This window comes from Ranitomeya variabilis, chromosome 5 (genome assembly GCF_051348905.1).
Source record: "Ranitomeya variabilis isolate aRanVar5 chromosome 5, aRanVar5.hap1, whole genome shotgun sequence".
Lineage (NCBI taxonomy): Eukaryota > Metazoa > Chordata > Amphibia > Anura > Dendrobatidae > Ranitomeya > Ranitomeya variabilis.
This window is the reverse complement of record NC_135236.1, coordinates 80,557,932-80,579,766: the sequence shown is the minus strand read 5'-3', so window position 1 is coordinate 80,579,766 and position 21,835 is coordinate 80,557,932. Positions and strand designations below refer to the sequence as shown.

The window sequence follows — 21,835 nt, the reverse complement described above, 5'->3', positions numbered from 1 at the left end:
TCAAACACAGTGATATTGTTATTTGTAAACCAGGTATTGGTACTTTTGGCAGTGTGGACAGGTGCCAAGTCCTGCTGGAGAATGACATTTCCATCTCCAAAAAGCTTGTCGGCAGAGGGAAGCATGAAGTGCTCTAAAATTCCCTGGTAGATGGCTGCGCTGACTTTGGTCTTGATAAAACACAGTGGACCTACACCAGCACATGACATGGCTCCCCAAACCATCACTGATTGTGGAAACTTCACACTAGACCTCAAGCAGCTTGGATTGTGGCCTCTCCACTCTTCCTCCAGACTCTGGGTCCCCGATTTCCAAATGAAATGCAAAATTTACTTTCATCTGAAACCAACACCTTGGACCACTGAGCAACAGTCCAGTTCTGTTTCTCCTTGGTCCAGATAAGACGCTTCTGGCATTGTCTATTGGTCATGGGTGGCTTGACACAAGGAATGCGACACTTGTAGTCCATTTCCTGGATACGTCTGTGTGTGTTTTGGCTCTTGAAGCAATGACTCCAGCAGCAGTCCACTCCTTGTGAATCTCCCCCAAATTTTTGAATGGTTGCTTGTGCTCCTTTTTCTACAACACTTTTTCCTTCAACTGAACTTCCCATTAATATGCTTGGATACAGTACTCTGTGAACAGCCGGCTTCTTTAGCAATGACCATTTGTGGCTTCCCCTCCTTGTGGAGTGTGTCAATGACTGCCTTCTGGACATCTGTCAAGTCAGCAGTCTTCCCCATGATTGTGGAGCCTACTGAAACAGACTAAGGGACCGTTTTAAATGCTTAGGAAGCCTTTGCAGGTGTTTTTTGTTAATTATTCTAATTTATTGAGATAATGACTTTTGGGTTTTCATTGGCTGTAAATGATGTTCATCAACATTAACAGAAATAAACACTTGAAATAGATCACTCTGTCTGTATTGACTCTATACAATATACAAGTATCACTTTTTGTATTGAAGAACTGAAATAAATTAACTTTTTGATGCTATTCTAATTTTCTGAGAAGCACCTGTATGTATTATATGTATCATGACTCCTGATCTGTGGTATGTATATATTATATTTATCCTGAGTTGTGCCATGGATGCATACAACTCTGGCAAAAATTAAGAGACCACCACATCAAAACCCTGTCATGGGCAGCCCAATCCCCAGACCTGAGCCCCATTGAAAACCTCTGGAATGTAATCAAGAGGATGATGGATAGTCACAAGCCATCAAACAAAGAAGAACTGCTTCCATTTTAGCGCCAGTAGCAGTGTGAAAGACTGGTGGAAAGCATGCCAAGACGCATGACAGCTGTGATTAAAAATCATGGTTATTCCACAAAATATTGATTTCTAATCTCTTCCTGGGATAAAACATTAGTATTGTTGTTTCTAAATGATTATTAACTTGTTTTCTTTGCATTATTTGAGGTCTGAAAGCACTGTTTGTTTTTGTAATTTGACCATTTCTCCTTTTCAGAAATTGAATACAAAATGTATTGCTTGGAAATTCGGAGACATGTTGTCAGAAGTTTATAGAATAAAAGACAAAATTACAGACAAAATTAAAATTTTGCAATGGTCTCTTAATTTTTGCCAGAGCTGTATTTGTATTATATTATCTGATTTCACCTTTATAGAATCCAGAAGAAACTGCATAAAAGTCCTTTAAGAAACTCTGGTTATAGGATCTGTATACTATTAGCCATAAGCATGCCCTTAGTTTTAAGTTCTTTAGGTGACACAGAAATAATAGATTCACGTACAATTATCTAGTTATATATGGATGTTTCCTAGTCTGGTAAACTCTCACACATCGCTAGTACAGATATATAGATATGTCTTACCGGTTCATCTACACAGTTCTCTTTGCTTGTATTGTATATGCACTTCGCTGTGAAGAAAAGAACATGTCAAAGCAACGAATGGAAATATGTGAATATAATATATATGTAGAGACAGAGACTCTGATTCCAGAAATGTATCACTTACTGGGTTGCTATGAGAAGTTTTGATAAAAGCACTGTTTTATCAGCAGGAGATTATCACTAGAGGACTAGTAAAGTGGTCTCCATATTCATGAGCTCTGTATAACTCTGCCTCCAACACGAATTGGCAGATTTCTGCCTATGCACAGTATACACAAAAAGCAGCCAATCAGTGGTGTGGATGGAGTTACACAGAGCTCAGCATTGAGAGAAGTAGTAGATCTTCAGCAGAGAAAACAGTGATTTTATAAAAACTGTAGCTAGTAGCACAGTAAATGGCATGGTACTGGAATCAGGGTATTTGACCCTACATCATGCTGCTCTCAGATGAGGTAGTAAAATCCTGGTGACAGATCCCTTTAACGATCACCCTTAGCAAGGGACAATAATGGAAAAACGGAGTGGTTGCAACCATGGACAGCTATTAGAGAGCCAAGGAACAGAATGAGATATAAACCATATTGGAAAGTCGTACACTTCCCACTGGTGCACTGTCTGGTGGCAGCATTTACGTTAGACTAAAACTGATTATGGGATAGATAATTAATGTATGAACGCTGGATGCTTGAACATGGAGACCTCCATTGATCACTGGCATGGAATAACAAGCTCCATGGTGTTTTGGAGTATAAATGGAGTGCCAGTCAAGTATGTACGTGGCTGTTCTATTCAAAGCCTAAGAGAATGATGGAGACAACCAAGTAGAGTGTGGCAGAGAAGCTCCATCTGTCACTGACCACTGGGTTATGATGGTTTCGTATGTTCTACATTCATCATCTGAGCCACAGGTCTCCTGATCCAAACTCAACAGTCTTATATGCTGTGACTTACCCTCCTTGTGGAGTGTGTCAATGACTGCCTTCTGGACATCTGTCAAGTCAGCAGTCTTCCCCATGATTGTGGAGCCTACTGAAACAGACTAAGGGACCTTTTTAAATGCTTAGGAAGCCTTTGCAGGTGTTTTTGTTAATTATTCTACTGTAATTTACTGAGATAATGACTTTTGAGGCTGTTGAGTTATGGCCAGGAGAATCGCGACCGGCCCAGACATCCACAGCTCTCACTTCTTCTTGATTACTGATTCGTCTGAAGGCACGGACAGTGATGCCAGTGCTGATTGAGCGCAGAACTCCCGTGACATAACCTTACGTGAGCTCAGGAATGCGAGTGCCAATACCGATGGAACTGCATGGGTGGTGAGTATAAGCTTTTGTATGTTAACGGGGCTGTTGCGAATTCCGTTCTTGGGCTCCATCCTGTGGTTGCGAATGGTATTTTTGGGAGTTCTGCTCTTGGGCTCCCTCTGGTGGTTTCAAGTGGAACTTAGCAGCTGCTTTCACTAATCAGTTCCCTGGCCTTGTTATTTAACTGGGCTATTGGCTGTAGTTGATGCCAGCTGTCAATGTTTCTTCCTGTGGATTCAGTCCTTTCCTGGAAGTTCTCTGTTGGCCAGTCCATTTCAGCTTAAGATAAGTTCTGCTAGTTTTTGGGTGTTTCCCTGCTTATGACCTTCTGTTCAGTTTAAGTTATGTCTCTTTTGTCCAGCTTGTCATTATGAAATATTCCGGCTAGTTGGAAGCTCTGGGGTTGCAGATTTGCCCCTCCACACCGTGAGTCGGTGTGGAGGTTATTTTTGTAAACTCTGCGTGGACATTTAGTTTTTATACTGACCGCACATCACCGTCAATATTTGTGGGGGGCTATCCTTTCTTTGGGGGTTTCTCTGAGGCGAGATAGTTTTCCGTTTCCATCTTCAGGGGTAGCTAGTTCTTAGGCTGTGAAGAGGCGTCTAGGCAGAGAGAGGAACGCTCCATGGCTATTTCTAGTGTTGGTGTTAGGAGTAGGGATTGCGGTCAGTAAAGTTACCACCTCCTCAGAGCTAGTACATTATTTGTTTTACCCACTAGGTCATTTCAGTGCTGCTCCGTAATCACTAGGTCATATTGGTGATTACTGTCTGTGGAGCTGCCACCTCCTCTGAGCTTGTCCATGATTGGTTTTACCCACCAGGTCATCTCAGTACCACTCCGTAACCACCAGGTCATAACAGTACAGCTGGCCCACAATGTGTTAAATGCATCTCAAAAGAGGGAAGAGAAAGTTCTGAGTCATTTTTTTTTTTTCTTTCTTGTTGCTTGTTTCGTCTTTTTTTTTTTCTTCCCCTTGATTTTTGGATGGTGCAGGAGCTTGGTGCTGATATGGAGGTTCAGGGTCTGTCTGCGCGTGTTGATCATCTCGCTGCAAGGGTACAGAGTATCCAGGACTATGTTGTTCAAACTCCTGTTTCTGAGCCTAGAATTCCTATCCCTGATTTGTTTTCTGGGGATAGATCTAGGTTTTTGAACTTTAAAAATAATTGCAGATTGTTTTTTGCTCTGAGACCCGTTCCTCTGGTGACCCCATTCAGCAGGTGAAGATTGTTATTTCTCTGCTGCGTGGCGACCCGCAGGATTGGGCATTCTCCCTTGAGCCAGGGAATCCTGCATTGCTCAATGTAGATTCATTTTTTCAAGCACTTGGATTGCTTTATGACGAACCCAATTTTGTGGATCAGGCAGAAAAGATTTTGCTGGCTCTGTGTCAGGGTCAGGAAGCGGCAGAGATATATTGTCAGAAATTTAGAAAGTGGTCTGTGCTTACAAAATGGAATGAGGATGCCCTGGTGGCTATTTTCAGAAAGGGTCTTTCTGAAGCTCTTAAACATGTTATGGTGGGGTTTCCCACGCCTGCTGGTTTGAACGAATCAATGTCTCTGGCCATTCAGATTGATCGGCGCCTACGTGAACGTAAGGTTGTGCACCATATGGCGGTGTCCTCTGGGCAGAGTTCTGAGCCTATGCAATGTGATAGAGTTTTGACGAGAGCAGAATGGCAGGAGTTCAGATGTCAGAATGGGCTGTGTTTTTACTGTGGTGACGCTACTCATGCTATCTCTGACTGCCCGAAGCGAACTAAGAAGGTTTTTAGGTTGGTTACCATCAGTACTGTACAGCCTAAATTTCTCTTGTCTATTACCCTGATTTGCTCATTGTCGTCCTTTTCTGTAATGGCATTTCTGGATTCTGGCGCTGCCCTGAACTTAATGGACCTAGAATTTGCCAAGCGCTGTGGTTTTTCCTTGGAGCCTTTGCAGAATCCTATTCCCTTGAGGGGGATTGATGCTACGCCATTGGCCAAGAATAAACCTCAGTACTGGACACAGTTAGCCATGAACATGGCTCCAGCACATCAGGAAAATATTCGCTTTTTGGTGTTGCATAATTTGCATGATGTGGTTGTGCTGGGGTTTCCATGGTTACAGGTACATAATCCAGTGCTGGATTGGAAATCTATGTCTGTGACTAGTTGGGGTTGTCAGGGGATACATAGTGACATTCCTCTGATGTCAATTTTCTCGTCCCCTTCTTCTGAAGTTCCTGAGTTTTTGTCGGATTTCCAGGATATATTTGAGGAGCCTAAATCCAGTCCTCTGCCTCCTCATAGGGACTGTGATTGCGCTATTAATTTGATTCCTGGCTGTAAGTTCCCTAAGGGTCGACTTTTAAATCTGTCTGTGCCAGAGCATGCCGCTATGCGGACTTATGTAAAGGAGTCCTTGGAGAAGGGGCATATTCGCCCGTCTTCGTCACCATTGGGAGCGGGGTTCTTTTTTGTTGCCAAGAAGGATGGCTCTTTGAGGCCCTGTATAGATTATCGCCTTCTCAATAAGATCACGGTCAAATTCCAGTACCCTTTGCCTTTGCTCTCTGATTTGTTTGCTCAGATTAAAGGGGCTAGCTGGTTTACCAAGATTGACCTTCGAGGGGCGTATAATCTGGTCCGCATCAAACAGGGTGATGAATGGAAAACAGCATTTAATATGCCCGAAGGCCATTTTGAATATCTTGTGATGCCTTTCGGGCTCTCTAATGCTCCATCTGTGTTTCAGTCCTTTATGCATGATATTTTCCGGGAGTATCCGGATAAATTTATGATTGTATATTTGGATGATATTTTGTTTTTTTCCGATGATTGGGAGTCTCATGTAAAGCAGGTCAGGATGGTATTTCAGATTCTTCGTGCTAATACACTGTTTGTGAAGGGGTCTAAGTGCCTTTTTGGAGTTCAGAAGGTTTCTTTTCTGGGGTTCATTTTTTCTCCCTCGGCTATTGAAATGGACCCTGTTAAGGTCCAGGCTATTTATGATTGGACTCAACCCACATCTGTGAAGAGCCTTCAGAAATTTTTGGGCTTTGCTAATTTTTATCGCTGCTTCATTGCTAATTTTTCTACTGTGGTTAAACCTCTGACCGATTTGACCAAGAAAGGTGCAGATGTGGTGAATTGGTCCTCTGCGGCTGTGGAGGCCTTTCAGGAGCTTAAGCGTCGTTTTACTTCTGCCCCTGTGTTGCGTCAGCCTGATGTTTCTCTCCCTTTTCAGGTTGAGGTTGATGCTTCTGAGATTGGGGCAGGAGCTGTTCTGTCTCAGAGAAGTTCTGATGGCTCTGTGTTGAAGCCGTGTGCTTTCTTCTCCAGAAAGATTTCGCCTGCTGAGCGTAATTATGATGTCGGCAATCGGGAGTTGTTGGCTATGAAGTGGGCATTCGAGGAGTGGCGACATTGGCTTGAGGGAGCCAAGCATCGTGTTGTGGTCTTGACCGATCATAAGAATCTGATTTACCTTGAGTCGGCCAAGCGGTTGAATCCTAGACAGGCTCGGTGGTCTTTGTTTTTCTCCCGTTTTGATTTTGTGGTCTCGTATCTTCCGGGATCTAAGAATGTGAAGGCTGATGCCCTGTCTAGGAGTTTTTTGCCTGATTCTCCTGGAGTCCGTGAGCCGGCTGGTATTCTCAAGGAGGGGGTGATTCTTTCTGCTATCTCCCCTGATTTGCGGCGGGTGCTTCAGGAGTTTCAGGCTGATAGACCCGACCGCTGTCCTGTGGGGAAATTGTTTGTTCCTGATAGATGGACTAGTAAGGTGATTTCTGAGATTCATTGTTCGGTGTTGGCTGGTCATCCTGGGATCTTTGGTACCAGAGATTTGGTTGCCAGGTCCTTTTGGTGGCCTTCTTTGTCACGGGATGTGCGTTCCTTCGTGCAGTCCTGTGGGATCTGTGCCCGGGCTAAGCCCTGCTGTTCTCGTGCTAGTGGGTTGCTTTTGCCTTTGCCTATCCCTGAGAGGCCCTGGACGCATATTTCCATGGATTTTATTTCTGATCTTCCTGTTTCTCAGAAGATGTCTGTCATCTGGGTGGTTTGTGACCGGTTTTCTTAAATGGTCCATTTGGTACCTTTGCCTAAGTTGCCTTCCTCCTCTGATTTGGTTCCTTTGTTTTTCCAGCATGTGGTTCGTTTGCATGGTATTCCGGAGAATATTGTGTCTGACAGAGGTACCCAGTTTGTTTCTAGATTTTGGCGGTCCTTTTGTGGTAGAATGGGCATTAATTTGTCTTTTTCTTCGGCGTTTCACCCTCAGACAAATGGACAGACGGAGCGAACCAATCAGACTTTGGAAACCTATTTGAGATGCTTTGTGTCGGCTGATCAGGATGATTGGGTTACCTTCTTGCCGTTGGACGAGTTTGCCCTTAATAATCGGGCTAGTTCGGCTACTTTGGTTTCGCCTTTTTTTTGTAATTTCGGTTTTCATCCTCGCTTTTCTTCAGGACAGGTTGAGCCTTCGGACTGTTCTGGGGTAGATTCTGTGGTGGACAGGTTGCAGCGGATTTGGACTCATGTGGTGGACAATTTAACATTGTCTCAGGAAAAGGCTCAACGTTTTGCTAACCGCCGTCGGTGCATTGGTCCCCGGCTTCGGGTTGGGGATTTGGTCTGGTTGTCTTCTCGTCATGTTCCTATGAAGGTCTCTTCCCCCTAAGTTCAAACCTCGTTTTATTGGTCCTTATAGGATTTCGGAAATTATCAATCCGGTGTCTTTTCGTTTGGCCCTTCCAGCTTCGTTTTCCATTCATGATGTGTTCCATAGATCTTTGTTGCGGAGATATGTGGTGCCCATGGTTCCCTCCGTTGACCCTCCTGCTCCGGTGTTGGTTGAGGGGGAGCTGGAATATGTGGTGGAGAAGATTTTGGATTCTCCTCTTTCAAGGCGGAAACTTCAGTATCTGGTCAAGTGGAAGGGTTATGGCCAGGAGGATAACTCTTGGGTTTTTGCCTCCGATGTTCATGCTGCCGATTTGGTACGTGCTTTTCATTTGGCTCATCCCGATCGGCCTGGGGGCTCTGGTGAGGGTTCGGTGACCCTTCCTCAAGGGGGGGTACTGTTGTGAATTCCGTTCTTGGGCTCCATCCTGTGGTTGCGAATGGTATTTTTGGGAGTTCTGCTCTTTGGCTCCCTCTGGTGGTTTCAAGTGGAACTTAGCAGCTGCTTTCACTAATCGGTTCCCTGGCCTTGTTATTTAACTGGGCTTTTGGCTGTAGTGGATGCCAGCTGTCAATGTTTCTTCCTGTGGATTCAGTCCTTTCCTGGAAGTTCTCTGTTGGCCAGTCCATTTCAGCTTAAGATAAGTTCTGCTAGTTTTTGGGTGTTTCCCTGCTTATGACCTTCTGTTCAGTTTAAGTTATGTCTCTTTTGTCCAGCTTATCATTATGAAATATTCCGGCTAGTTGGAAGCCCTGGGGTTGCAGATTTGCCCCTCCACACCGTGAGTCGGTGTGGAGGTTATTTTTGTAAACTCTGCGTGGACATTTAGTTTTTATACTGACCGCACAGTAGCCTTTTCTATCTCTGTCTATTTAGATAGTGTTGGCCTCCTTTGCTAAAATCTAGTTTCATTTCTGAGTTTGTCATTTCCCTCTCCACTCACCGTCAATATTTGTGGGGGGCTATCCTTCCTTTGGGGGTTTCTCTGAGGCGAGATAGTTTTCCGTTTCCATCTTCAGGGGTAGCTAGTTCTTAGGCTGTGAAGAGGCGTCTAGGCAGAGATAGGAACGCTCCATGGCTATTTCTAGTGTTGGTGTTAGGAGTAGGGATTGCGGTCAGTAAAGCTACCCCCTCCTCAGAGCTAGTACATTATTTGTTTTACCCACTAGGTCATTTCAGTGCTGCTCCGTAATCACTAGGTCTTATTGGTGATTACTGTCTGTGGAGCTGCCACCTCCTCTGAGCTTGTCCATGATTGGTTTTACCCACCAGGTCATCTCAGTACCACTCCGTAACCACCAGGTCATAACACGGGGCCAAACATGGTGAATGAGACAATGAGTACTGGACAACCCCTTAAAGGTACTGATGTTCCATCAAGATCGATCTGTTAACTAAAAACAATTAGTTGTAATACAAATGGCAGACAGAGAGAGAAGAAGACAAATAGGATGTGCTCACCTACACACGTGTTGGAAACATTTGTGAATCCATTATCACACGTACAGTTATATGAGCCTTGTGTGTTGTGGCAGCTAAAGTTAGATCCACAGATTCTTGGGGAATTCCTGCATTCATTTATATCTGTGGAAGATGATAACATACTCTTGGTAAAAAAACAACAACTTGTGGAACCAAACAAATGATGGTGGAAGTAACAGAGATTTTGGAAGCAGTATATGAGGAGAAAACATGGCAGGGGCTTGTCTTCTTTTGTACACAATATATGAGAAATGGAAAAAAGGGTGCCTTCTTTGAAGTTGAGATGGGTGTATTGATATGAATAGCAGTTTTTGTAAAAACCTTGCTATAATTATGAAAATCGTTGCAAATAATGCAGCAAAAAAACAAAACAAAACAATATTCAGGTAGATAGCGTACTGTACTCTTGGTAATGGTAAAAGAGTATGTTATTTGGAATGTGAGTGCTGATTTACCCCCTATGCAAGCCTTTACATCAGATTGTAAACGGCAGAAAGTGTAGCATGTGGCTACCGTGTAACAGGCAGTATTTTTATAATGTGGGACTAACAGGGGTCTCCTGGCAACTCTAAAAATGGCTACTGGCTTAATGAAAGCCACTCTGTTTACCAGATCCCAGCGGTTTCCATGGTCTTTAACCTTTAACCACTCTCGAGAGATCCAGACTCCTACAGGGACCCCTTGGGTAGGGGCCACAGAGTTGGCTGCTGGTCAGTGGTGCCGGCTGGTAGTATCGCCAAGTGATCGAGTCAGAACCAGGAGGGCAGTCAAGGTACAAAGCGTAAAATAGGAGAATCATCTCTGAACAAACCAAAGTCAAACCAGGAGGGAAGAAAAGGAGCAAAATCAGAAGGCATAAGAAAAGAATAGTTATGATAATTACAAACTAACAGGAGCTGGACTGTAGATGTGTAGGGCTAGTAGTTATATGTTGCAGCTCCCAGCAATAAGCTGGGAGCATTAGTACTCTCTTGTGCTGTCCAACTGGCCAAAGCTGAAGCTGATACTCAATCTGGACAGCACATTCACCCATACTTTCAGAATGGACAGTAACACAGGATGCAGCCTCTCCAGCGTTGGTCAATCCCACTTTTTTAAAGATATTTTTTGTGAAATACCAAAAATGCTTCTGTTTTATCATTATTTTAATTTTAAGGGGAAAATGAAGGGTGATTCAAATTTTTTTTTATTTTTTTATATATTTTTTAAAATATTTTTTTCTGTTTATACTCTACTTTTTAATGCAGAGGTATTTGTGGTGCTTTTTAAGTTTTGCTCTATTTCATTCTCTGGTGGTTATGAGTCAGGAAAAGGTCCAACACTATGAACACTATGGAGAAGGTGGAAATGGCAACTTAGAAAGTTTTCAAGGCTATGTGAATGCTGATTTCCATTTACAGCCATTGACATAGATCAAATGTAAGGACTGTGGAATGGACTGTTGCGTTCCTACCCCTGTAAACACCAATCGAGTTTGTGTGAATAATGTCATGCAACTTTGTATATATACTGTACACTACCGTTCAAAAGTTTAGGGTCACCTGGACAATTTTGTGTTTTCCATGAAAACTCATACTTTTTATTAATCAAATGAGTTGCCAAATGAATGTAAAATCTAGTCCAGACATTGACAAGGTTAAAAAAAAGATTTTTATTTGAAATAATAATTTTCTCCTTCAAACTTTGCTTTTGTCACAGAATGCTCCCTTTGCAGCAATTACAGCATTGCAGACCTTTGGCATTCTAGCAGTTAATTTGCTGAGATAATCTGGAGAAATTTCCCCCCATGCTTCCTGTAGCCCCCCCCCCCACAAGTTGGTTTGGCTTGATGGGCACATTTTGGTACCATACGGTCAAGCTGCTCACACAACAGCTCAATAGGGTTGAGATCTGGTGACGGCACTGGCCACTCCATTACAGATAGAATACCAGCTGCCTGCTTCTTCCCTAAATAGTTTTTGCATAATTTGGAGGTGTGCTTTGGGTCATTGTCCTGTTGTAGGATGAAATTGGTTCCAATCAAGCACTCTCCAGAGGGTATGGCATGGCATTGCAAAATGGAGTGATAGTCTTCCTTATTCAAAATCCCTTTTACCTTGTACAAATCTCCCACTTTACCAGCACCAAAGCAACCCCAGACCATCACATTACCTCCACCATGCTTGACAGATGGCGTCAGGCACTCTTCCAGCATCTTTTCAGTTGTTCTGCATATCACAAATGTTCTTCTGTGTGATCCAAACACCTCAAACTTGGATTTGTCTGTCCATAACACTTTTTTCCAATCTTCCTCTGTCCAATGTCTGTGTTCTTTTGCCCATATTAATCTTTTCCTTTTATTACCAGTCTCAGATATGGCTTTTTCTTTGCTACTCTGCCCTGAAGGCCAGCATCCCGGAGTCACCTCTTCATTGTAGAGATTGACACTGGTGTTTTGTGTGTACTATTTAATGAAGCTGCCAGTTGAGGACCTGTGAGGCATCGATTTCTCAAACTACAGACTCTAATGTACTTGTCTTGTTGCTCAGTTGTGCCTCCCACTTCTCTTTCTACTCTGGTTAGAGCCTGTTTGTGCTCTCCTCTGAAGGGAGTAGTACACACCGTTGTAGGAAATCTTCAATTTCTTGGCAATTTCTCTCATGGAATAGCCTTCATTTCTAAGAACAAAAACAGACTGTCGAGTTTCACATGAAAGTTCTTTTTTTCTGGCCATTTTGAGAGTTTAGTGGAACCAACAAATGTAATGCTCCAGATTCTCAACTAGCTCAAAGGAAGGTCAGGTTTATAGGTTCTCTAATCAGCCAAACTGTTTTCAGCTGTGCTAACATACTTGCACAAGGGTTTTCAAGGGTATTCTAACCATCCATTAGCCTTCTTACACAGTAAGCAAACACAAAGTACCATAAGAACACTGGAGTGATGGTTGTTGGAAATGGGCCTCTATACACCAATGAAGATATTGCATTACAAACCAGAAGTTTGCAGCTAGAATAGTCATTTACCACATTAACAATGTATAGAGTGCATTTGTGAATCATTTAATGTTAGCTCCATTGGAAAAAACTGTGCTTTTCTTTCAAAAATAAGGAAATTTCTAAGTGATCATAAACTTTTGAACGGTCATGTGAAGTATGTTGTAACGTAGTAATATGGCTATGCATAGTGTACTGTGTAGGATAAGACTTAGTTCAGAGCTTTGGACATAAGAAAAGTGCGGTAAGATAGGTGGCTGTAGTTAGGTAGCAACATTAGGTTAAAGATAAATAATGTTCGGGATCAGCCCATAGTGGGAGGAGCTTAGTGTTAGGGCAAGTGACTACTTTCTGTGAATAAATAGTTGGAGTTTAGAGTGTAAAGTGAGCAGTGCTGCCAAGGGGTGATCCATAGCAAGAGGAGACTGAGGTGTGGGATAGCAAGATCCTAAGTTGTTGACAACACAGAGTGGCCTTTCGGAACAGGGTCCTTAATGTGACAACGTGTCACTAGAAACCCTGAGCTTGCAAAACACCACAGGTAACGTTACTAAGCAGGACTAAGTTTGTGTGGTTAGTGGGGGTCCTGAATGGTAGATTTAGGGCACCAGTAGTGGAAGAAATAGGACGCGGAGCCACTGAGAAAGTGGAGAGACTTGCTGATCAGGACTGTGACAACAAGCTAGGCTGTAATGAAATAGGGAGAAAAAGTGTGCTTTACCGGCCCTGGAGTAGACTACAGATGAAGTATACTGTGTGTATGAAAATGCTTCTTACTGTAAAGGAAACGTCCATAAGACTTGTACCCGCTACCCCTTGTACATAACCATTACCAAGTTACTGTTCAGTAAAGACTGTGTTTTAGAACGGGAGTCTCCTTTATTGAATGGTGGAACCAATGGTCCTGGCCAGCCAATACCATCGGCTACAGGCGGCCTGCATGGGGTGTGAGACCCACACAGCACCAACTCTCACACCCAGCCAGGGTGTAGCACGCCGGGGTGTAAAAGTAAGAGACCAGTGCTTTGCACACGGCTGCCGCCCCACACAACCACAAAAGAAAATTTTTGTAAGTAGGTTTACTTCAGTAGAGCCTATACATGTACAAATCCCAAAGGGCTTGAAAATTTAGCTGGGACAATCACATGACCTGAGCTAAAAAATGGGAGTGTTTTTACAAGCCTCGCCCAAAAGTACATGGCCTGTGGCTGTTTATGGGGCCTAAATTTTGGACTGCAAAAATTTGGTAAGTACGGAGTCCGATCACAAATGTGAGTGTAGTGATGGATGCAACGAGTAGGCCATACTCACTGACATAGGTTCTCTTTTCAGTGCATTGATTTAATACTTAGGATCAGGTCACTGATAGTTTGATGTGTTGGTGCACGTCCATGTAACGGGTTTATTGCTTTCGCCAATTATCACTTACCTGTACACTTGTTGAGTTTTTTTTCTTCAGTAGGACAGAATTCCGTTACATTTTCTCTCTGATAGCCTTTTTTACATTTACAGTAATAACCACTTTGAATGTTTTTACACTCAGCGTAGGCATCACAAAGGTGTGTGCCATCTCTGCACTCATTTATTTCTGTAATACAAAAAAAAACCCATAAAGTAGTGAAGACAAACCAGTGTGAGGGTTATTAGCTGGACCTAGTATACAGTATATATAAAATATATACTGTATCCACTATATTAAAATATATATATTATCTGTACTATCTCAAGACGTGAAGCAGAAGACTGTAAAGGTGAGTGCGCAATATTAGACTTCAGATCAACATGAAACCTGCCCTGGTTGTATTTCAAGGTGTGGGGGGCATAGCAGGACAAGCGGTAGCAGCGTTAAGGGGTGAGAAATGGCCAACAGACGTAGAAGTACAGGTTAATTGTGGCACAGGGACATAGTATGGGAGTCAGTCCATACATCACTCAATATGACGGTTTTACTTTTACTACTACACTGGCCATTATTAGGAATAGGGGAAAAAGCCCAATAGTAGTTATCCCCCCATAAATTCCCAATAGCTGTCAGGCACTGCTGATGGAAGCACTGTGCAGGCACATGAGAACATTTTTTCTGCCACTGTCCTGCTCTGAACATTTAAACTAACATCAAAACAATGGGTGACGTTACAAGAACATTTGTCTGTCTTGCATTATTTTCCTGTCTGTACTCAGGTAGGGCACTAGAGAAGAAGCGACATAGTCTGTCTACCAAGCAGTGCTGTGCCACAGTGATAGGGGATGACTGAAGATGGCCATACATTACAGATATTAAACAATCCTATAATGAATGACTAGTTACTCGATGTGACAAGATAATCTTTATGTGCTACAACTCCATTTGCATAATGACTAGTCACCTACAGTGGGGAAAAAAGTATTTAGTCAGCCACCAATTGTGCAAGTTCTCCCACTTAAAAAGATGAGAGAGGCCTGTAATTGACATCATAGGTAGACCACAACTATGAGAGTCAAAATGAGAAAACAAATCCAGAAAATCACCTTGTCTGATTTGGCAAGATTTATTTTGCAAATAATGGTGGAAAATGAGTATTTGGTCACCTAAAAACATGCAAGATTTCTGGCTCTCACAGACCTGTAACTTCTTCTTTAAGAGGCTCCTCTGTCCTCCACTCATTACCTGTAGTAATGGCACCTGTTTGAACTTGTTATCAGTATAAAAGACTCCTGTCCCCAACCTCAAACAGTCTGACTCCAAACTCCACTATGGTGAAGACCAAAGAGCTGTCGAAGGGCACCACATAAGCACCAGGCTCTGTATGTACATTGTCTATAGACAGTGAGCTGGTTATCACAGGAGGGGGCGGAGTCAGACTAGCATGCATGCACTGCTGTAGCTGCTGTAGTCCAGACAATCGTAATCAGCAGGTGAAAAAACTTTCAGTATAAGTAAAAAACAGCACACTTCCTGACGTGACACATTGTTGAAATCTGTGTTTTAACTCCTACCTCATGCTGCTCTCGGATTACATAGCAAAAACCTGCTGACAGATTCCCATTAAATAACTACTAACTTTGGCTTACAAAAAGCCTATTAAAAAAGGTGTCAACATTTAGTGAGCACAAATATATCCATAGGATGGCATTCTTTACATAAAAGTTGTTCATAAATGCATATGTGTAAATAAGTGTAAGTCCATGTTCACATGTTCAGTATTTGGTCAGTATTTTACATCAGTATTTGTAAGCCAAAACCATGAGTGGCTGATAAATGCAGAAGTGGTGACGTGTTTCTATTATTGTCCCACTCCTGGTTTTGGCTTATAAATAGTGAGGTAAAATACTGACCAAATACTGAATGTGTGAACGTGGCCTTAGAAGAGTAGACCATGTGTGCGTTTTCTAACAGTTTTTACGTTTAACAAGAGTGAAGGCGCACACAGCTTTTGTTAGGTGTATGCGCTCATGGGGTATATGTGAGATTGTGGCCTCATTCTGAATATGTGCCCTTGTATACTGATTTTTTGCGGTGTCCCACTGTATAGAAAAGAGCACACACATCACTTACCTACACAGTCTCCATCCTTTTCTTTCTTATACCCTGGTATACAGGGAAGTGACCTGTCCCAGGACTGGCCTTCTGGGCAGATATGGTTATTACAGTTGGTTGTATCTAAATGATAATAAAAGAGGTCCGTTCAGTTTTTACAGAAAATATCTGCATTTTAACTCTTTGTGGCTATATTAAAGGGGATGTCCAGGCTTCTGATAAAACTTCTGAATCCTTAAAGTGTGCGGTGTGAGGATTCTTTGGTATTGCTGGAGATCGCGGGCGGCAGGGGCGAACATAGAAATCATGGGGCCCCATAGCAGAAGTTCTAATTGGCTACTCACCCCCAAAAGAAAAAAAATATTCGGTGGTGTCACAGAAGAGCATATCTCACAATTTTGCAGCCTTTACAAAGTAATTTTCATCCTACTGGAGCCCTGGATTATCCTTTCTTTGCACTCAAAGTATGACAATAAAAGTGCGCCACAAACACTGTAAAATACCCCCACAGTGAATTCCTGCATAGTACCCTCCACATGCACAGTATGATGACCCTACTGTACCTCACTCCTCAACTCCCCCATTACAGTATGGTGACCCCAACACATTAAGATCCCCCGACTGTGACTCACACACAGCTCTCCATGCAGTAAAATGGGCTTACATAAAGTATGATGGCCCCACACCTCACCACACTGTATAATGGCCCCCACACAGCCCTCACATAGTATGATGGACCCCACACAAACCTTCTCACTGTATATTTGCTTGCATACATTATAAAGGCTCACACATAGCCTACTAAATATAATAGCTCCCACGTAGTCCTCCATATAGTATAATGCACCCCATAGTCCTTCATATAAAATAATGCACTCCCCATAGTCCTCCATATAGTATAATGCACTCCCCGTAGTCCTATATATAGTATAGTACACTCCTCAAAGTCCTCCATATAGTATACTGCACTTCCCATAGTCCTCTATATATTATAATAGCTCCCACATAGTCCTCCATATAGTATAATGCACCCCATATTGAATGAAAAGCTATAATTTGTCCCCTTTTTATAATAATATATTTGATATTTTCTCTCTGATTGGTCCTTGTGTACCTTTGATTTGACCTGCCTACCCTTGCTCTCGTCCGCTGTGCTGCAGGGTCTATCGTTATCGCCGGATACATTGATTGTCCATGTGAGTCTTTCCACACTATTTTTAGCATTTTTCTAATGTTTGTGTTGTTTCTCAGTTTTTAGTGTTTCTATGTTGATCTATGCCTCATGGACTGATATACACCCTTCGGAGGACGTCATCGTCCTTTTTCTTGTCAGATGATACATATCACGAGGACTGTGATTTGAAGATGTTGGGATGATTTAGATGGACTTCTTTGATATATATATTCTTTGTTACGTTTTTGGCACTGATGACAGTATATATTTTCATATATTTTTATGTAGTTATATTGTGGTGCAATATGTGCTCATTTTTGCACTATGTCACTTTAGTTATACACTCCTTTGCACTATATGCACTTTATTGCCTGTATTTTGCCAGATTGATCTTATGTGCCTAATGATTTGGATCATTTCACTTTCATCTACTTTACATATACATTTCACTTCTTATTTTTCTGTCGTTATTTGTATCCATCTTTCCTTTTCTTTTCAGTCTATGGGGAAATGGCTGCTGTCCTGGTCTTCATTAAAATGGCCGCCGGGGTGCGCAAGCGCACTGGGATTTGTGTGCCGCCCATTTCTATCTGCGGCTATCATATGCTGCGATGTGCGCATGCCCATGCAGTTTTTTTTTGCCCAACGATTTGGATCTTTTCACCTTTTCACAATTGCACATATGTAACTTTATTTTTTATCTTTATGTCATTATTTGTATCCATCCTTCTCCTTCCCCTTTTTTTAGTCCACGGGGAAATGGCTGGTGCCCTGGTCTTCAGTAAAATGTCTGCCGGGGTGCACACGTGCACTGGGATTTGTACGCCGCCCATCTTTACTTGCGGCTATCAACTGAGGCGATATGCGCATGCTCATTGACGTCATTGGGCGTACTTTCTGCCCGCATGCACACACCGCTTTTGACGGCCGCCGTGAAGGGAGGTAATTTCCGGCTTGTGATTTCCGGCATGCGTGCGCCGCGTGTACCGGTATTTTGAGGCATTACTATTTAAACCCCATGGGATACTGCACTGTACATTCCCCTTCTTGAAGAAGCATATACGCGAAACGTGCGTCAAGGGGTCTCAGCAGGAGGACCTACACTTTATTCAGCCATTATGGGTGAGTTCGAAACAGCCTTAGGGGTACGTGTGATTTCCATTTGGGGGTTTTGCCCTGTGGGACTTACCTTATGATATGCATTAGTAGCTCCCTTCACCTGTACCCACTATTAATGTGATGGTTATATACATTGAAACTATTGAGGCTTCATGTTTACACACCCTTAGCGCTTTGATCATTTTTACCATTTGGTCCACCTGCTGCACCAGCAGGTTTCTATACTTGTCACTCTTTCTTTGCTTTATTATTTGGCTATACTTTATATGTATGTAATTTTGTCCAATAAATGATTATTCGATTTTACGCTACCTCTTGGTGTTTATTGTACTCCATGGTGCTCTGCGTTTTCATAATTTTGGGAGTAGTACACTAATTGATGAATTTTCTTGCATTTATGCATGTACTTAGAGGGCGAGGTCTTTGCCTCCCTCGGCCTTGGTATTATTCTGTGCTTATTTTGACTCTTGCTCAAAGTCCTCCATATAGTATAATGCACCCCATAGTCCTCCATATAGTATAATGCACTCCCCATAGTCCTCGATATAGTATAATGCACTCCCCATAGTCCTTCATATAGTATAATGCACGTCCCATAGTCCTCCATATAGTATATAGTATATACTGCGCTGAGATGTCAGATGCCAAAGAAAAACGATGGGAGAGGAAACTCCAGATGACGCTCTCTCTTTCATCATTGCTTACCATATCAGCATCCAGGATGCCTATAAAGTTGAACTAGCGATGACAGGCTGGCCCCTTTCTCCCCCGGCTCACAGGACCCATATCGGCCATGTGGCCTGTTGCCATTGCCAGTACGCCAATGGCGGGTAGAATGCGATTTGATTACATGCAATCACATGCCGGCAAGACGTGCGCGGCCTCACTCAATTTACTTGTATTATTTACTTGTGTATTATTTCTTGTCATTTCCTAGACAGAAGCAGACAGTACAAGGTCATAAAGGCCGTGCCTTGTAAATAGGTCATGTCTACAAAAGTGAGCACCGTGACTTGTACCTTTGATTGATCTCTTATTAATTGGTGGGCTCAGACTGGTATACAAAAAAACAAAACAATCTATACTTGATGGATACTTTGTGATCCCAACTTGACACAGCCACTTACTTGCATATAGCAGTGACCTTCTGAAGCTGGTGATTGGCTGAGTGGGTATTTCCTTTATGATAAAGTATGACCATTCGGGATCGGAAAATGGCCAAAACAGGAGCTGTGAGGATACGGGAGGGTGAGTATCAGTTCTTTCCTTAATTTGTTCCAGTCTGAGCCCCTTTATAAAATATTTTTTATTTGACATCTGACCACAACACTGCGGAGGCCAGCGATCTGCTGCAGCGATAAATGGGATTGATGGGTACGTCATCACTACAGCAAGGCAAACTGCGATCATTAGTAGCATAGGGACGTCAGTGCATGTTACAGGGTAGCAGTAGGATAGTAATATGTGTGGGACAGACATTCATACATACTTGGAGGTAAAGTTCCTTTGGGACACATTAAATTATGACTGCATCGTAGGGTGCTGCTGACACCTACAAGAGAGGGGATTGTGGGTAATACACAAATATACATCATCACTAAAAATTGCACGACATTGCAATGTAGGATTTTGTTTTTGATTCAACAGTAGGAAAACAGGGAGGATTTTACTGCTGCCGCTTGGAATATCTTTCTGCAATGACTATGAACTAGTATTAAAATCAGGTTTTTATTGATGTTGTCCGGACTCCATAAAGTTATGCTTGTCATCCATGGAGACAGTAGAAGAGTGTCTGCAGCGTGAATCGTTAGCTGTGGAGTGCCTATGTGTGTGATAGGATACAACTTTCCGATCTCTGGGGGTTTGAGTGCCAGAGCCCACACCGATCCCAAGAACAACCCCCACATGTACTCAGCCTGGCTAGTAGCTGTAAATCATTCAGCTGCCGGATGAAAACTAAATCTCCGAGCAGTCATAAATACTCGGAGGTCACTCAAGCGTCCTCGGGAAAACCCTAGCAATGAGTACACTCGCTCATCACTAATTCTTACTGGAAGAGGCAGAGATTAGTGAGTGCAGCGCTGGCTGATGTTTTCCCTCTCATCTGAATGAATGGAGCAGTGCGTATGAGACTTCCTCTCCCTTCAGCCAGGGTTCTTCAGAGCCTCAGTTCTCGAGATTAGTGGGGGCAATGGCAGTTGGACCCTCAGCGAATGGAACATTATCTGCTATCCATTGCATAGGGATAACTTTCAAACTTGAAATTACCCCTTTAAAGGGGTTGTCTACTACACGGACAATCCATTCTCAATCACCATGTTTCCCCCAGTAAAACAATAACACCTATAGTGACCTCCAGTGCCGATGCCATTCCAGTCTTGTCAGCGCCTGCTCTCCCAGGGCTCGCATGACATTGCTATGTCACACAATCCCTGCAGCCAATCTGCGGCCACTTCACTCTTCTCTCTTTCTGACACAATTGACATCCAGAGAAAATTAGAGCTGCAGCTGCTTTCTCACTTTCCATGATGTCAGATTTGTCCGAAGGAGAAGAGTGAAGTGGCTGCTGAATGACGGCAGGGATTGTGTGACACAGAAATGTCAAGCTAACCCTGGGAAAGACAGTGCCAAAACCACTGGAATGGTGCCGGCACTGGAGGTGAGTATAGATGTTATTATTTTAGCTGAAGCAAAAATAGTGGCTGAGAAGGGGTTGTCCGACTAGTGGACAACCCCAATAAGGGAACCACTTGAGAACGCCATGTTACAAATCTAAGGAGACAGAATCATGAGAAGGGGAGAGATTCATCCATTTCTTTATGGTTTGGGTAATCTGATAGTTAAAATTATAATGGCATTTCAAAAGTGAGAACAGAAAAATTACTGGTGACATTACTAAGCATAATGTTATTATGTAGCGTTGAGTTAGCTGTACATGGTATGGCGGTTTTAATTGGGCATACTGTGGGTGTATTAATGAAACAATAAGGAATGTATGTTGAGTACTGTACAGGATTATTGTATACCGTACATTGTCCACTGTGATAGCTGTTTGCAGTGTAAAATAATATCAGTTTTGAGATTACATTTCCTGGGTTCTCTCTGTACACCCCAATTATATCACTGTCAGCTGAATAGGAAACCTCTTGTCAAAAATGTAAGTCCCAGCCTTGGACAAGAGAGCAGATCAGTTCTGTAGCAGATATTTTTTGCTACCCCATCTGAAAGAATGATGTACGGGCAGAGACCATGATTCCAGTGAGGTGTCACTGGGCTGCTTGCTGTCATTTTGATAACATTTCAGTTTTATCAATTGCAAATATACCAGTTCTCTGAATGCTGAGCTCTATATAACCCCGCCAACACCACTGATTGGTAGCTTTCTGTGTACACTGTGCACATGCAGAAATCTTCCAATCAGTAGTGGGGGCGGGGTTATACAGAGCCAATGAATAAGGAAGGCTACATGGCAGCAGGTTTACTAGTCTCTAGTGATAATCTCCTGCTGATAAAACTGTGATTTTATCAAAACTAGAATGAGCAGCTCAAAAAGTGACACGTTACTGGAATCAGCGTCTCTGTCTCTATATTATGCTGCTCTCAAATTAGATTGCAAAAACCTGGTGACAGATTCCCTTTAAATCCTTGCCCTCTGACTTTAGAGCTCATATGTCTGTACTTTTAGCAAACCAATCTCTATTTGGCCATTCGCCCACATTGTAAAGAAG

At 42.7% G+C, this 21,835-nt stretch overlaps 1 protein-coding gene across 3 annotated transcripts in view; it reads right to left on the bottom strand.

The window, feature by feature from the left end:
- LOC143774869 (adhesion G protein-coupled receptor E5-like) overlaps window positions 1-21,835 on the bottom strand; it is a 163,597-nt gene that overhangs the window by 38,994 nt on the left and 102,768 nt on the right. For all 3 annotated transcript variants that reach the window (XM_077262640.1, XM_077262641.1, XM_077262642.1), the window contains 5 exons: window positions 19,597-19,659; window positions 15,833-15,937; window positions 13,727-13,885; window positions 9,305-9,427; window positions 1,843-1,889 (listed from right to left, as the gene is read on the bottom strand). In XM_077262640.1, coding sequence (XP_077118755.1) covers window positions 1,843-1,889; window positions 9,305-9,427; window positions 13,727-13,885; window positions 15,833-15,937; window positions 19,597-19,659 — 497 coding nt within the window. The remainder of the gene's footprint in view (window positions 1-1,842; window positions 1,890-9,304; window positions 9,428-13,726; window positions 13,886-15,832; window positions 15,938-19,596; window positions 19,660-21,835) is intronic.